At 39.1% G+C, this 15,484-nt stretch overlaps 1 protein-coding gene across 12 annotated transcripts in view; it reads right to left on the bottom strand.

The window, feature by feature from the left end:
* Nucleotides 1-15,484, bottom strand: part of TPD52L1 (TPD52 like 1) — a 94,099-nt gene that overhangs the window by 39,932 nt on the left and 38,683 nt on the right. The window contains exons 1-2 of one of the 12 annotated variants that reach the window (XM_085016118.1): nt 8,416-8,681; nt 7,583-7,735 (exon numbers count right to left, since the gene is read on the bottom strand). The exons of 6 other annotated variants lie outside the window; for them this stretch is intronic. In XM_085016118.1, coding sequence (XP_084872244.1) covers nt 7,583-7,655 — 73 coding nt within the window. In that variant the 5' untranslated portion in view covers nt 7,656-7,735; nt 8,416-8,681. Of the gene's footprint in view, nt 1-7,582; nt 7,736-8,415; nt 8,682-15,484 lie in introns of those variants that run through there. 5 more of the 12 variants (XM_085016113.1, XM_085016133.1, XM_085016123.1 and 2 more) reach the window with 5 other exon arrangements.

Here is a 15,484-nt window from a genome sequence, read left to right on the forward strand (position 1 = left end):
TTCCGCATTTATGGATATACTTAAGACACTCATATAGGAGCACTTGACGTCATTAATAAGGATTTTTATGGTAGCAAAAAACTGTAAGTCAGCAAAAGTCCATCAACAAGAAAATATATAAGTACATCGTGGTGCATTTACACCAGAAAGACTTGAAAACAGTGAAATGAATGAATTCAGCCATATACACCACATAGATGAAACTCAGAAACAAGATACTGTGTGAAAAACACAAGTTGCAGAAGAATAAAGAGTATAATTCCACTTATGTGATGCCCTAAAGCACATACAACTAAATAAAATACTGTTTTAGTAATAAAATTACAAAGAAAAGAAGGCTATGATAAATTCAGGATCTCAGCTTCCTCTGAGGAGTGGGGAGACCAGTTTCAGTGCCAAATCATTTTATTTTTCGTAAGTAATACCTGTTCATTGTAGAAGATAATAAAATTATCTATTTTTCATTAAAATTACTAATACGCTATCCAGAAATAATTATCATTTTGGTTCATCCTTTTGGGTAGTTCGTCTATGTAAACATAGACCTTTTCTTGTACATATTTTTATACATTTACTGTTGGGAATTTGATTTACCTTTTCAACAGGATTACATGAATATCCTTTATATCTAATACCCAGCATTGTCACTGCTGTGGCTCAGGTTGCAGCTATGGCGTGGATTTGATCCCTGGCCCGGGAACTTCCACATGCCATGGCATGGCCAAAAAAAAACCATATCTACCTATATTTATTTTTGACGGTTCACAGTATTTTGTCTCAAGTATGACTGACAATTTATCCTGTTTATTGGGGAACTGCAACAAACATCTCCTTGCCAAGTCACCAGGCAAAATCTTGATGATTTCCTATACATTGGATCACAGAGGCAAAGGCCATGGACATTTTGAAACTTCCTGCCTTATTATTACCTAGAAAGGTGGTGCTAGATCTATGCAAACATCAACAACTTATGAGAATATCTCTATATTCTTGGTACAACCATGTTAAGTAGGTCATTTAAAAGGTTTTAAACACTGCCATTTATGTCTACGAGTAAATATGCATGTTTACATGTGGCTGATATAGCTTTGGTCAAGGTTCTAGGATAACTGTCTAGATAAGGAATCAGCAGCAACTCTATGCACAATTTTAAGAGATGGGTCCAGAAGGTAAGCTGCCTGCCTGGACCGGGGGCTAGGGAAGAGCCACAGTAGGAACCTTAAGATATTCTGGTCTTCTCCCCAACTTAGTCCGGCCCAGGAACCGATACTGATCAAATCTAGCAAGAATCCAAACTCTCCATCTTATCCTCTCCTGACAGTGTGAGATGATGTGTGCCAGGGAACACACAATAGTTCCAGGCACTTAAGACTTTTCAGGACAGCAAATATCTGTAGTATCTTCCTTTATTCTAGGAAGGAAAAAAGTTCAAAGTCCATTTTCATTGATACATGAATTGGGTAACTTCCAGTGAATTTAGGGAAGGACAGACCTTCCTGTATCCATCAGGTAGTATCTACTTTTCAAGCGGAAGGTACATAAACTTTATGAAGTGAGATATTCTGCACTTCCCTGCTCAAAAACCCAGGGAAGAATACAAGGCACTACACGGATCTTTCCTGCTTCCCTACACCAGACACCCCCTTGGCTGGGACAAGGGAAAGAGGAGTTGAAAAAGGAGAAATCTGAGCTAGAGGGTAATTTTACTGAGGAACTGAGTACTACTTAAAGGGGTTTTAAAATGACTGCATTTTTTTTTTTTTTCTTTTTAGGGCCACACCTGCAGCATATGGAAGTTCCCAGGCTAGGGCTCGAATTGGAGCTACAGCTGCAGACCTACACCACAGCCACAGCAACATGGGATCCAAGCTGCATCTGTAACCTCCACCACAGCCACAGCAACCCCAGATTCTTAACCCACTGAGTGAGGCCAGGGACCGAACCTGCATCCTCATGGTTCCTCGTCAGGTTCATTGACTGTTGAGCCACGAAGGGAACTCCTAAAATGACTGTATTTGAATGGACTAACCTTATTTTTTTCTTTTCTACTAACCAAAACCTAAGGGTAGTAGGGCTATAGGTATAGCTCTGGTATAGATTTTAAAAACCAAAATAGAGCACATGTATGTACACCAAGATGAAATGTGAATAAATTTTGTAATCCTGCTGTTGGAGTACTTTGAGCCAAAAGGCAGCCATTTTTCTTTCATTTACATGGAAGAAAACTAGACTTGCTTTAATAAAGGTTAACAAATAGCCACAGATCTGACTCTAATGCAGGAACTGTGCTTATGCATTGGCCAGGTGACATCCTAAGGAAGCGGGTATGTCTTCAAGCACTCGTCCAATGCTACCATATACTTGCTTTCACTACACCTACAATCAGCCAGTGATGACTCATTTAAGTCCCACATGAGGGGTTGAATGATAAAACAAATTCAACCAGATCCAACAGAGAAGTCACAGTGGGCGGGTCCCAGACTTTGCTAATGGGAACCCTCACTCGTGGGACCTAGGTTCAGGGTCTGGCTCAGTCACAAGTTGTTGGGCTCTAACTTACGACAGTCTGACTCCAAAGCTGATGCCTTTCCTCAATTTACAATCATTTTAAAACTACTAAACAAGAGGTTGTTAAGTACAAATCAAAAGTGAGCTTTGGATTAAACTTCCTCCTCTCCAACCTTGAAATGAAGTCATCCATTGACATCGACATACTTTGAAAATTATTGTTACTGAGATATATAGTTAATTTACAATGTGTGTAGCATCAACATACTAGTAATGCATCTTGCCAAGCCTTCCAGTGGATTAGGTCGTGGCTTCTTGTACATGATTAAAACAGTACAGACAGCTACAAGTGAAAATGATTATGAACTGTGATTGCTAAAGAGTGACCATAGCTTGCACTGTTGACAAATATACAAAAGTTTCAGAATTTCTTTTAAATAGCAAAATAATCTTGCATGTATGTGTGCATGCACCATATTCAGGAATTAATAAATCCGGCTCTGTAACCAAGTGAAGGAAGAAAAGAGTATGTTTCTGAAAAGAATACAAGGTTATTCCAGGACTCATGAAAAAAATATAATTAAAAAAAAACGAATTCAATTAAGTAGCTTCAATGAAAATTTACCATGTTTTAAGTAACAAATTTAAGACTGTAGTATTTATTACTTAACTATATTTCCTTCATGACGTTTGGTAAAAATAACTTCAGGCAGTCTTTTAACATGAAACGTCAAAATATTTCCATTTATTCCCTAAGGGAAAAACTATTGAGCTAATCTCATTACTGCTGGATTTATGATTATCTCTAAGAGCACAAAAAAAATAACACATGTTACTTTGAGGAGGGTGGAAATTAAAGCTATAAAACAAGGTTATTTCTTAGAATTCCTTCTTGCATGTTTACTAAATTTACCACAAAAAAACCCATACATTATTTCTTATGCATCTCCTGTATTGGACTGCTTTTCATTCATTTACCAATAACTTGTATCTAGCCTTTACTGAATCACTTATATAGGAGATAGGGCTTTAAATGTGTTTCCTATTATCCTGGAGTTTTGTCAGAGGCTCCAAATGCTAAGAACAATAAAATGAGACCTTTACACTCCCACATCCTAAAATCAAGGTTTGAACCCTAATGCAAGACATGCCAATGATTTTATAACTCATTCTGCCAGGGCTGGGATGACCTGTTTCCAGTTTTTGAGAGGGTGGGCGACACAGAAACTCCGCCTGCCACGTATGCAGCTTGAAGTTCTAATACATGCAGCCTCCCTGGTGCTGAGCTCTTGCAAGAGCCCAGGAAGGGCTTTCATCTCCCAAACCTTCTGCTATAGGAGTTGCTCAACTAGTGTTCATTGAGTTAATCCCCTAGGACAAAAAATCAAGCTACCAAGCCTTCTCGATGCCTTTCCTGTACTTTCATTATCTATCGTATCTGTCTATCCCTTTCAATTTTCATTGCACTGACAGTGATGTAGGCTTTTACAACTATAGACTCAGACTATTTAAATCTTAGCTAAATTTTATCTCCTTGTTTGCAGTCTTTTTCTCCACCGCCCAATCTACACAATAGTCACATTAATATTCTGAAGACATTACTTTCATAATGTCAAAACTCAGTTTAAAAAACATTAAATGAATGGAATTGCTTCTAGCCTAAATTAGAAAATTCTTATATTAGCATTCAAAACCTTCCATGGCTGGCTACAAGTGAGGATTTCAACTAGTCTGCTCTGATTTTTCCGCCCACCAAGGCCTCAAAACCACCAGGCTGTCACAGTCCATCAATCATGCTCTATTCATTCTTGTGTTTTCATGCCACTCCATCTTTCCCAAAAGCCTCTCTCCCCTTCCTCCTCAATTTCTCTTCTAGGAATTCTACCAAGTTGCCAACGACACCAGAATAACATGTAGTGTGCCTTAAACTGATCTAAAATTTGGATTTTTTGTTTCTCTCTATATTACAATACATATCACTCTACATACTACTACTAAATATTATATATAGTAAAAGCTACATTACAACTTGGATTATAAATTGCATTAAAACACATAATGCTATCTGTGACTATAGTTATAGTGAAATGAGTTTATGGAGAAAATATTTCAGACACTGTCGTATAAAAATTTACTGTCCTTCTTGAAATACGAAGAACACATGAGTCACCATCATTAATAGCATTGTTTTCTGAAGCTTTGGTGTCATTTAATACTGTAGCTTTAAAATGTCATCTCTGTAATACTCAGTCTGAGAGTATTTGAATAAATAAAGAAAGACTTTATGCTTTTTACTAATTTTATCTAAAAATGCTTCTGAGGTTGTAGAAGATGGAATTAAATTCTTATACTCCATCTTTCCACTTAAAAAAAATACACTGTTTAGGTGATAATCTACAGAGTTAGATGCTGGTTAAAACAGAGTCTAATCTCTAAAGACAAATCTGTGACTGACTAAAACTTAACTTTGGCTAAAGGTGGGATTGACCTGCTATTAGCCATAAAGATCAACAAATATATGGAAATATTTCCTTCCATTTCTCATTCATCCGCATGTACAAGGTGACTGTCTTCTGACTATAGGAGCATACCTATGATATAAATTACCATATGATATCATGGTGCAAACGAACCTATCTACAAAACAGAAATAGACTCACAGACATACAGAACAGACTTGACTGCCAGGGAGGGATGGGGGAGGGAGTGGGATGAACTGGGAGTTTGGGGTTGGTAGGTGCAAACTGTTACATTTAGAATGGATAGGCAATGAGGTCCTGCCATATGGCACAGAGAACTATATTCAGTTTCTTGGGATATAACATGATGGAAGATAGTATGAGCAAAAGAATGTATATACATATGTATGACTGGGTCACCATGCTACACAGCAGAAATTGGCACAACCCTGTAAATCAACTATACTTTAATAAAATGTAAAAAAATTTTTTTAATTTAGGTGTACAGTGTATTGATGAGGTCACCAAAAATGCAATAGAATAGTAAAGTTAGCAGAAAGTATATGGCACCCAATAGTTAAGTACTGCCTGGCCCTGAAGGGCAGGCTATCTTCAAGGAGCTCAGATCCATCAGGGATGCACATAAACATAAATGACCATCTCTGCAACTAAGGTCTGACCAGGACTCTTACTCACTCCAGGGATAGAATCCCAGACGGCCTGAACAGGTCCCATTAACCCAACCAAGGCTTCCCTGGTCCCATGCTCAACCCATGCCTTTAAGGGTGCTCCTGAAGGCATTGAAAGCTGTGGGATATTGAAGGATGGAGAGGCCCCGCTCACTATGGCTACAGTGGCACTGCCCATGGCATGGGAGTAGCTTGCTTCATGGTATCATTTTACTGGGCTAACTACAGAAAATATCATTGTATTACAACACAACTTCAATTATTATGTAAGACCAGCCAGTCACTCAGGCTGAGATCCCCAGACTGGCTGCATATTTGAGAGATGTCCTATTCCAGGCTATCATCTGTGGTTTGTTAGGTCCAAATATTTCATTTCACTACTTCACATTGTGGTAATCAGCTTCTTAGATGATAGTTCTACTAACAAATCTTCTGGGAGACTAATTTGCCAAAGACATCAAATTTCTTATGGGAAATTCTGTGCTCTTTACTTTCTCAGAATAAAATCTACTTAAGAAACCAAATGAACAGCAAAAGATTATTTGATAAGCACTGGGAAGAATAAGGAGAATTAGAAGACTTCAAGAGATTATAGCATTTATACTATATTTTAACTGCATGATTCATTTTCTTTCTCCTCTTTTAGATTATGGTGTAATTTGTTCACTTTTTGTTTTCTTTTTAGGGCCATACCCACGGCACATGGAAGTTCTCAGGCTAGGGGTTGAATCGGAGCTGTAGCCACAGCAATGCAGGATCTGAGCCACATCTGCGACCTACACCACAGCTCACAGCCATGCAGGATCTTTAACCCACTGAATGAGGCCAGAGATCGAACCCGCATCCTCACAGATCCTCGTCAGGTTCGTTAACCGCTGAGCAACGAAAGGAACTCCATTTTATTTACTCTTAATACTAGGTGTTTCATAAATATTTGTGGAATCATTTAATTAGTTATCATGACCTTACATATGTACTATTTAAATGCCTATAAGCTAGATCTGATGTTCAGTCAGGGGAGCATCTACCCTTTTGTAGGATTGAGGACAAAACAACCAGGACTTACAACCAATGCAATGGCCACTGACAGAAGTACTAAATTACATGGCAGAGAAGCAGCAATCAGCACACATATCAGCTGAACTAAGTACCATCACTCCATTTTTGCTACTGCATCTACTTCCTCCAAGAAACTACATTAAGCCAGAGGCTTTTATTCTATCAATGTTCTGCCTGAGTTTACACCTTTATATTCCCAGATAAAACAAGTCTAAGCTTCTACTTCTTTGAAAAAGATACAAGTAAATAAAGTGAGAAAGATCGAGATGAGTTAGGATCCTCAGGGTAGGACGGGTGACCCTTAGAGGGTTAATTCTGTTTGGTGAGAGAAAGCACCCACAGCAGGATCTTACACAGCATCCCAACGAGCTGAAAACAGACATTTCCCTGAGACCATTTGCAGTAGAAAGGCATCTTCATGTCATCCATGACATAGTTATGCTCTGCTTTCCAGCTTCCATGTTCTTTTACGGTGTTTAGAATAAATCAACAAAAGAAGATTTTAGTTAACGGTGAGTTTTAGAAAACGAAAAAGGACATGTTTGAAAGTGGATCCAGGGAACAAGCATTGAAGACTCTGGGTGTTCTGAAATGAAAGCCAGAAGTAGAGAAACTTAAGTTCCTTACAGTTGGTGCGATAGACGTGTCCCTCCAGCAGCTGCTTCTGAACTCCGCTCCCATGGGGCCAACAGGAATCACAAGCAAAGCGTGAGCCGCTCAGACCTAAGCTTTTATTCCTCACAGGAGGTCACATGGCCTTACCCACACCAATGGCTTCGGTGGGTTACGAGCCTTCTGGTGAGCACACTCAAGACCACAGAGGAAAACGGGACGTCAATTTTCAATTAAAAGATGTAAAATGTTTACCATGAATCTTCTCGGCTTCTCCACTTGCCCACATTTCAAGTACAAGATTGAGGCTTTTGGATATACTTCCCATTTCAAACCATTATTTGCTACTCTTGAAAAGGCAAAGTTTGATACACACAAAATAGGTGCATGCTGGGTAAATCTGCAACCCTGAAGAAAACAACCCAAAAACAAAGTCATAAAAACACAGCAGCCACAAGTTTATGAATAAAAAAACAAAGAGTCACAGAAAAACAAAAAAATAGCTCATCTTCCTGATGCACAGACTCTAGGAACTTCCTTCTCTGAATAAACTCCTCCATTGCAGGAGGAAATGTGTATAGACAAACTGAAAATAACCTTTAAATCATCTTTTTTTTCCTGCATCCCCATCCTCTGTTCACAATCCCCAGTCCTATATATACATTTTCAAATTTACCTCTCATGGAACTTGAGAAAGGAAGCCAAACCTGACAAAAGATAAACCCTCCACATTTAACACACGACCCTAGATTTTTGCCTTGAGCAGGAAGGAAGATGATCTCATTATACTATAAGAAAAGCCTAGGGTATAAGTCATCCTGGATTCACACTCATCAACAAAAAGCAACACTCATGACAGAAGACGGTATAAGAAAAAAATGTGTATATATATACATATCTGGGTCACTATGCTGCACAGCAGAAATTGATACAACACTGTAAATCAACTACACTCTAAACAAATTTTTTAAAAAAGAAATGCCTTCTTCTATTCTCCCTTCCTCTCCTCTCTTTCTTCTTATACCATCAGAAACAGACCAAGAATTGGATTTTCCATTCCTTTATTTGGTGAGTCCCCCCCAAGATACCTGAGCTACAGCCGAGGACCCTGGGACCAGTTTCTCAGCTACTCCAACCCCTGAGGGAGTGAGACAGACACAAGCTTGCATGTGGTCAGCTTTGCTGCACAAGAGATATTCCCATCCTCGGTCATTCCTTGAACGCTTGTGGGTTTTGTAAAGGGCTGGGCCATTCTTCAGGTGAGTTCAGGATGAACAGTAAAACCATTCCCTTTGCAGTCTCAAGCGTGCCATCTTCGGACTCTTGCTGGGAGCCATTCGTGAAGGTCTGCCTGCTGACAAAGTCCAGGAGACTGAGGACCCCAGACCGCACAGCATGTCTGGGAAAGTGACGGTCCTGCTGCTTCTTCTCTGCCTGTTTATGCTGCTAATAAAAACTACGGGAGCTGGGAAATTGCTGATAAATAAAGTTCCCCGAAAAAAGACCCCAGGGGGGGTAAACATCAGGGCCTAGTGTTTACCCACAAATTCCTACTATCCCCCTGTTCTGTGATCATCATCCACTTTTGAGTTTCCTCTCTCTTTTCTATACAGACCCTAATAGAATGCTTTCATATTTAGACTGTTACTGTTTAACCTGTGGAAAACCCTGGAGACAAAAGAGAGGCTTGAGGCACAGGTCTCTCCATGCTCCAGCAGGTAGCTCTTTTCTTTGTTAGGGACTAGGTGATGAATAGGGTAGATATTAGGCCTTAGTTATAGAAATACTTGTGCGGTTTGCACCACATAAGTGAATACAGGTCAGGAAATTACCTACTATCAGTCAATTGTATATTTCTATGCCAGGCCTATTGGCCCAACCCTAAGGAGTGTCAATGCTATGATTTCTAGTTCTATAAGAATTAAAATAACCTTTGATATATATGATTAACCTTTACTAACAGAATATAGTTTGGCCTTAGGTTTTGGACACATATAATATTTTTAATTATAAAGTTAATAAGTTCATGCTTTTGCTACCCACAAAATTAGATCATTAACATGAGTACATTTAATTCTAAAAAGTCAAGTGGAAGGTACAAAAAAGAGCTTTGTTTGTGTTCCCAAATGTACCTGGTCATGTTCCGGGTCATAAGGTAACATTTGATGGAGTGGAAAGTTAAAAAAATATCACCAGATGTATGATGCATGACGTATGCCATAGGAAAATAAAAATTGTATGTAAGCTTGGTTGATTCAAACAATAAATGAGCAGTCCTGCAGAAGCATTAGGTCTGTGTCCATTCTTACACTGACACTGCTCATCCTTCAGGAGGCCCTGGTCCAACTGGAGCAGGACGCTGGCAGACCCTCATTTGGCTGAGTGAGAATTCAGGGCCTTGGGCATGGAATACTTCCTTACTAAAAGACACTGAGCCCGGGAGTTCCCCTCATGGCGCAGTGGTTAACGAATCCGACTAGGAACCATGAGGTTTCGGGTTCGGTCCCTGGCCTTGCTCAGTGGGTTAAAGGATCCGGCTTTGCCGTGAGCTGTGGTGTAGGCCGCAGATGCGGCTCGGATCCTCGAGTTGTTGTGGCTGTGGTGTAGGCCGGCAGCTACAGCTCCGATTAGACCCCTAGCCTGGGAACCTCCATACTCCGCGGGAGTGGCCCTAGAAAAGGCAAAAAGACCAAAAAAAAAAAAAAAAAAAAAAAAGACACTGAGCCCACACAGCCTGTGCTGGGCGTATCACCTTGTCAGGGCATCTCTTTTCCTACCTCAAGTTCGCTGGGAGCTCTTCTGCTCTGCTTAAGCTGGTATGTCATTGGCCATCAGGCACATCCCAGCTTCCAGACTCCATAGGGGTGGGGTTGGGATCATTCCTCCCCATGGCTGATGGTGGTAGAAAGGAGAAGGATAAGTAAGGCCAGTTGCCCGAGTCAGCTGCTGGATGAGGGAGGGTACCTGAAGCCATGAGGGACTAGGCATACTGTTGAAGTGGATCTTTCTCTCTTTCCTAAGTAAACCATGTAGTGCTTGACTGCATTGTTGTGTTTTCCTTGGCAAATTCAATCTCAAGATACAATGGACAGAAGTGTTTAGAGTCTTCTAGGATTGGTACACAGTGTTCTGCATCCTTGGAAATAATAACCAGCAGAGAGTACTTGGCTCCACAAAAATACCTTTTATATGTGACCATGAATGTCTGTGTGTTTGTAAAAGCACTCAGAAAGGTGACTGCTCATACCAATTGTTAATGCTGGCTATTGCAAAAGGGCAAGATTGGATAAGGAAAAGATTAACTCTGTTTTACACACCTCTGTATTAACCTGGATGGTTACAATAAGCATGTGTAATGGACTGAATGTTTATGGCTCCCCAAATTAATATGCTAAAATCATAGTATCCAATCTTATGATATTAGTAGGTGGGGCAGTAGAAGGTGATTAGGTCTTGAGGGTGGAGCCCTCGCAAATGGGATTAGTGCCCTTTAAAAGAGACCTCAGAGAGCTCTCTTGCCCTTTTCACCCTGTAAGGACAGAGCAAAAAGATGGCCATCTATGAACCAGAAAGTGGTGTTCACCAGACACAGAATTTGTAGGCACCTTGGTCTTGGGTCTCCCAGCCTCCAGAACTGTGATAATTTTCTACTGTTTAAGCCACCCAACCTATGGTATTTTTGTGCTATGGCAACCTGAATGGACCAATATAGCATATAACTGATAAACTGCTAGAAATTTTTTTTCAAAATTTGTACTTTAAAAATTCAATTTTAAATATAAGTAAAATTTAAAAGGATTACAGAGGTATAAAGATAGATATAAGATATTACCTCTCCTAGTCAATTCAGATAGGAAAGATAGTACTTAAATTCTTGGCTGCTTATTTTTAAAATATCCAGAAAAATGAGACTATAGGTTCAGGAGTGCCATGGTTGCCAAATACACCTAATGTCAAACTCAAATTACTCCCACTACCAGAAAAGCAAATGCTTCGTTTCCATTCAGGACAATCAACATTTATTTATTATTATCCCTTTTCAATGGAATTAGTGAACAAATACACAGTATCACTGATGAGGTATTTTTAACAGTATTAACTGGTATGTCCAGCAAACTATCTTAAAGACGAATATTGAAGATTAACAACAACAAAGAAGGTGAAATATGTTAAATGCCCCCAAAATGGAGGATAGTTTATATACTTTATGGTAAATTCATAAAAAGGAACACTTTGTATCACAAAAAATCATTTTTCAGAAAAATAATTAGTGATAATATTGAAAGTTCAACATACCATGTTAATTTTAAAACACATAAAACTATATTTTTAAATTTTATATCAAACATTACATAAAATTTTTATTTTTATGCATAGGAAAATATCAGGAGGAAATCCACAAAATCTTAAAAATGAATTTTACTGGGAAGTGGATTTATAGGTGATTTTTTTTCATTTACTTCCCCTTTCCTGTATTCTTCAAAATTTTCTTAAAAAAATACATGTTAAGAAAAAAGTATAGATCTTTCTAGTTGGGTTCCTTGGGACCACTACATTATACCTACCCCAGCTAAGTCTCATTTTCTGGATATTTTAAAAATAAACAGCCAAGATTTAAGTACAATCTTTCTTACCTGAATTGACTAGGATAGGTAGTCTTATATCTATAAAAGATATCTATATAAGATATACTATATACTTATCTATATAAGATATTCTATATCTATATAAGAAGTATATTTATACTTCTAAGCTGATCTATAACACTGAAGTACAGCTTTTGATGGCTCTTTACTGGATACACAATAAAATATAACCCCCTTAGCAGAGTATCAAGCCTGGATAGAGCCCTCTACACTGGCACTTCAGCGTTTCTCCATCAGGCAGCCTATTCTCCACACCAGCTCACCAGGCATTCATAGAGCAGTGGGTAATCTCTACTCCCATCCCGCACCTCACGCTACTCTTTGGCAAAATTTTGCCCTTTCCTACCATCTTCATGTGTCTAACACTGCTTCATCCTCAAAGCCCAGGTCAAATAGTACTTAACGCTGTAAAGTTTTTCTCTGAATTAACTGCTTCCTCATCCTCACTGGTTCTGTTCCAGTGCTCATCACATTGAATGTAGGGCTTCTTACCCTCACCCATGAACTCTTCAAGAATAGAGACACTGTCTTCATCACGTCTGAATCTCCAGGACTTAGCACAGTTGTGGCACATAATAGAATTATTGGAACCTCTGGCCAAAAATCCCCAAGAAAAATAGAAAAAACAAGAAGGATCACTGGACCAGGGAGTTCTTTCTGAACTAGAGCTTTTTGGAAGAGAAATCATCTTAAAAATTACAATCAAAAATCAAAATTGCTATGAGCTGTGGTGTAGGTAGCAGACACGGCTCAGATCTGGCATTGCTGTGGCTGTGGCATAGGCCGGCAGCTACAGCTCCGATGATTAGACCTAGCCTGGGAACCTCCATATGCCACAGGTGTGGGCTTCAAAAACACAAAAAGACAAAAAAAAAAAAAAATCTAAATTAAGACCCTTTTTCTAAAAGCCACACTTGGGGAAGATAGATATTTTTTTTATCTTTTATTTAAGTATAGTTGATTTATAACAATAACAATAATGAAGTCATTATAGTTTAAAAAAGTATAGTTGATTTACATGTTCTGATTTCTGCTGTATAGCAAAGTGACTCAATTATATATGTGTGTGCATGTGTGTTTTACATATATATATATATGTTATTATACACATTCTTTATTTTGTTTTTGTTTTTGTCTTTTTAGGGCCGCAGCATATGGAAGTTCGCAGGCTAGGGACCAAATCAGAGCTACAGCTGCCAGCCTGCGCCACAGCCACATTAACACCATGTCCAAGCTGCATCTGCAAGCTACACTGCAGCTCACAGCAACGCCAGGTCCTTAACCCACCAAGAGGGGCAAGGAATCAAACCACTGTCCTCATGGATACTGGTCAGGTTCATTACTATTGATCCACAATGGGAACTCCACATTGTTTTTTTAAATATTATTTTCCATGGTGATCTACCCCAGGAGACTGGCTATAGTTCCCTGTGCTATTCAGTAGGACCTTATTTTCTATCTGTTCTAAATATAATAGTTTGCATCTACTAACCCCAAATCCCAGTTCATCCCACTCCCTCTTTCCTCCCCCTTGGCAACTACAAATCTGTTCTCTGTGTCTGTGAGTCTATCTCTGTTTTGTAGATAGGTTCATTTGTGCCATATTTTAGATTCCACATATAAGTGATATCATATGGTATTTGTCCTTCTCTTTATGATTTACTTCACTTAGTATGAGAATCTCTGGTTGCATCCATGTTGCTGTGGATGACATTATTTCATTCCTTTTTATGGCTGAATAGTATTCCATTGTGTACATGTACCACATCTTAGTCCAATCATCCGTCTATGGACATTTAAGTTGTTTCCACATCTTGGCTATTGTGAATAGTGCTGCAATGAACATACAGGTGCACGTATCTTTTTGAATTATAGTTTTGTCCAGATATATGCTCAAGAATGGGATTGCTGGATGATATGGTAGTTCTATATTTAGTTTTCTGAGATTACTCCATACTGTTTCCCATAGTGGTTGTACCAATTTACATTCCCATCAACAGTAAAGAAGGGTTCCAGATTCTCTACATCCTTTCCAGCATTTGGTTTTTTTTGGTAGATGTTAATAATGGCCATTCTGACTTGTGTGAAGTGATACCTTACTGTAGTTTTGATTTGCATTTCTCTAATAATTAGCAATGTTGAGCATCTTTTCATGTGCCTACTGGCCATCTGTATGTCTTCTTTGGAGAAATGTCTATTATATGGAACCACGAAACACAGAGACTTGCCAAAGCAATCCTGAGGGGAAAAAAAGCAGGAAGCATAATTCTCCAAGACTTTCAAACAATACTACAAAGCTACAGTAATCAAGGCGGTGTAGTACTGGTACAAAAACAGACCTACAGACCAATAGAACAGAAGAGAGAATCCAGAAATAAACCCAGACACCTATGGTCAATTAATCTTTGACAAAGGAGGCAAGAATATAAAATCAGAAAAAGACAGTCTCTTCAGCAACTGGTGCTGGGAAAACTGGACAGATGCATGTAAATCGATGAAACTAGAACACACCCTCACGCCATGCACAAAAATAAACTCAAAATGGCTTAAAGACTTAAACATAAGATGAGACACTTTAAAATTACTAGAAAAGAACATAGGGAAAACATTCTCTGACTTAAACCATACAAATGTTTTCTTAAATCAGTCTCCCAAGGCAATAGAACTGAAAACAAAAATAAACAAAACGGACCTAATCAAACTTAGAAGGTTTTGCAAGCAAAGGAAGCCATAAAAACAATGAAAAGACAATCTCTGGAATGGTAAAAGTAGTTGCAAATGATGCAACACCCAAGGGCTTAATCTCCAAAATATATATACCTAGGGAAGATGGATTTTTACATATGTTAGAGTAGAAAGAATAGATGAGTCTTTTCAAATGCATCAATGTTATCACCAAAAGACAATATATAAACCATTAAATAATTCATTTCACTTTACAGTTTTGGAATCACGGGAAGCAATGCACACTTCTAAGTTATGAATGGTGATTTTATTTCAAATACAGAGGTGAAGGAACATGCATGAAGAAATCCTAACTTATGCAACCCAAGCAAAACAGACTCAGGCCAAGTGGTTCAGACTTTACAAGGTGGCTGAGGGGACAGTGTCTTTGGAGACCAGCAGGGGAGGGACAGGGAGAACACATGGTCCCAAAGTACCCATCCCCTGTGTCCTTCAGAAGTGCTCTCATCTGCACTGCAATCAGAAGTCACCAGAAGCTGGTTGACTGTCACCAGAAACAGACACACAAGGCTCTGCTTACTCTGGGGATAAATGACTCCTGAAGAACATTTAAAAATTAGGTCATGTTGTGGAGTTCCGGTTGTGGCTCAGTGGAAATGAATCTGACCACCATCTATGAATATGCAGGTTCGATCCCTAGCCTTGTTCAGTGGTTTAAGGATCCGGCATTGCCTTGAGCTGTGGTGTAGGTCACAGACGCAGCTCGGGGATCCCACATTGCTGTAGCTGTGGTGTAGGCTGCAGCCATACCTGCCACTGACCCCTA

Source organism: Sus scrofa, chromosome 1 (genome assembly GCF_054392235.1).
Source record: "Sus scrofa isolate SSC_HxYL_T2T_F1_AM1 chromosome 1, Sscrofa_HxYL_maternal_Yorkshire_Landrace_v2.0, whole genome shotgun sequence".
NCBI lineage: Eukaryota > Metazoa > Chordata > Mammalia > Artiodactyla > Suidae > Sus > Sus scrofa.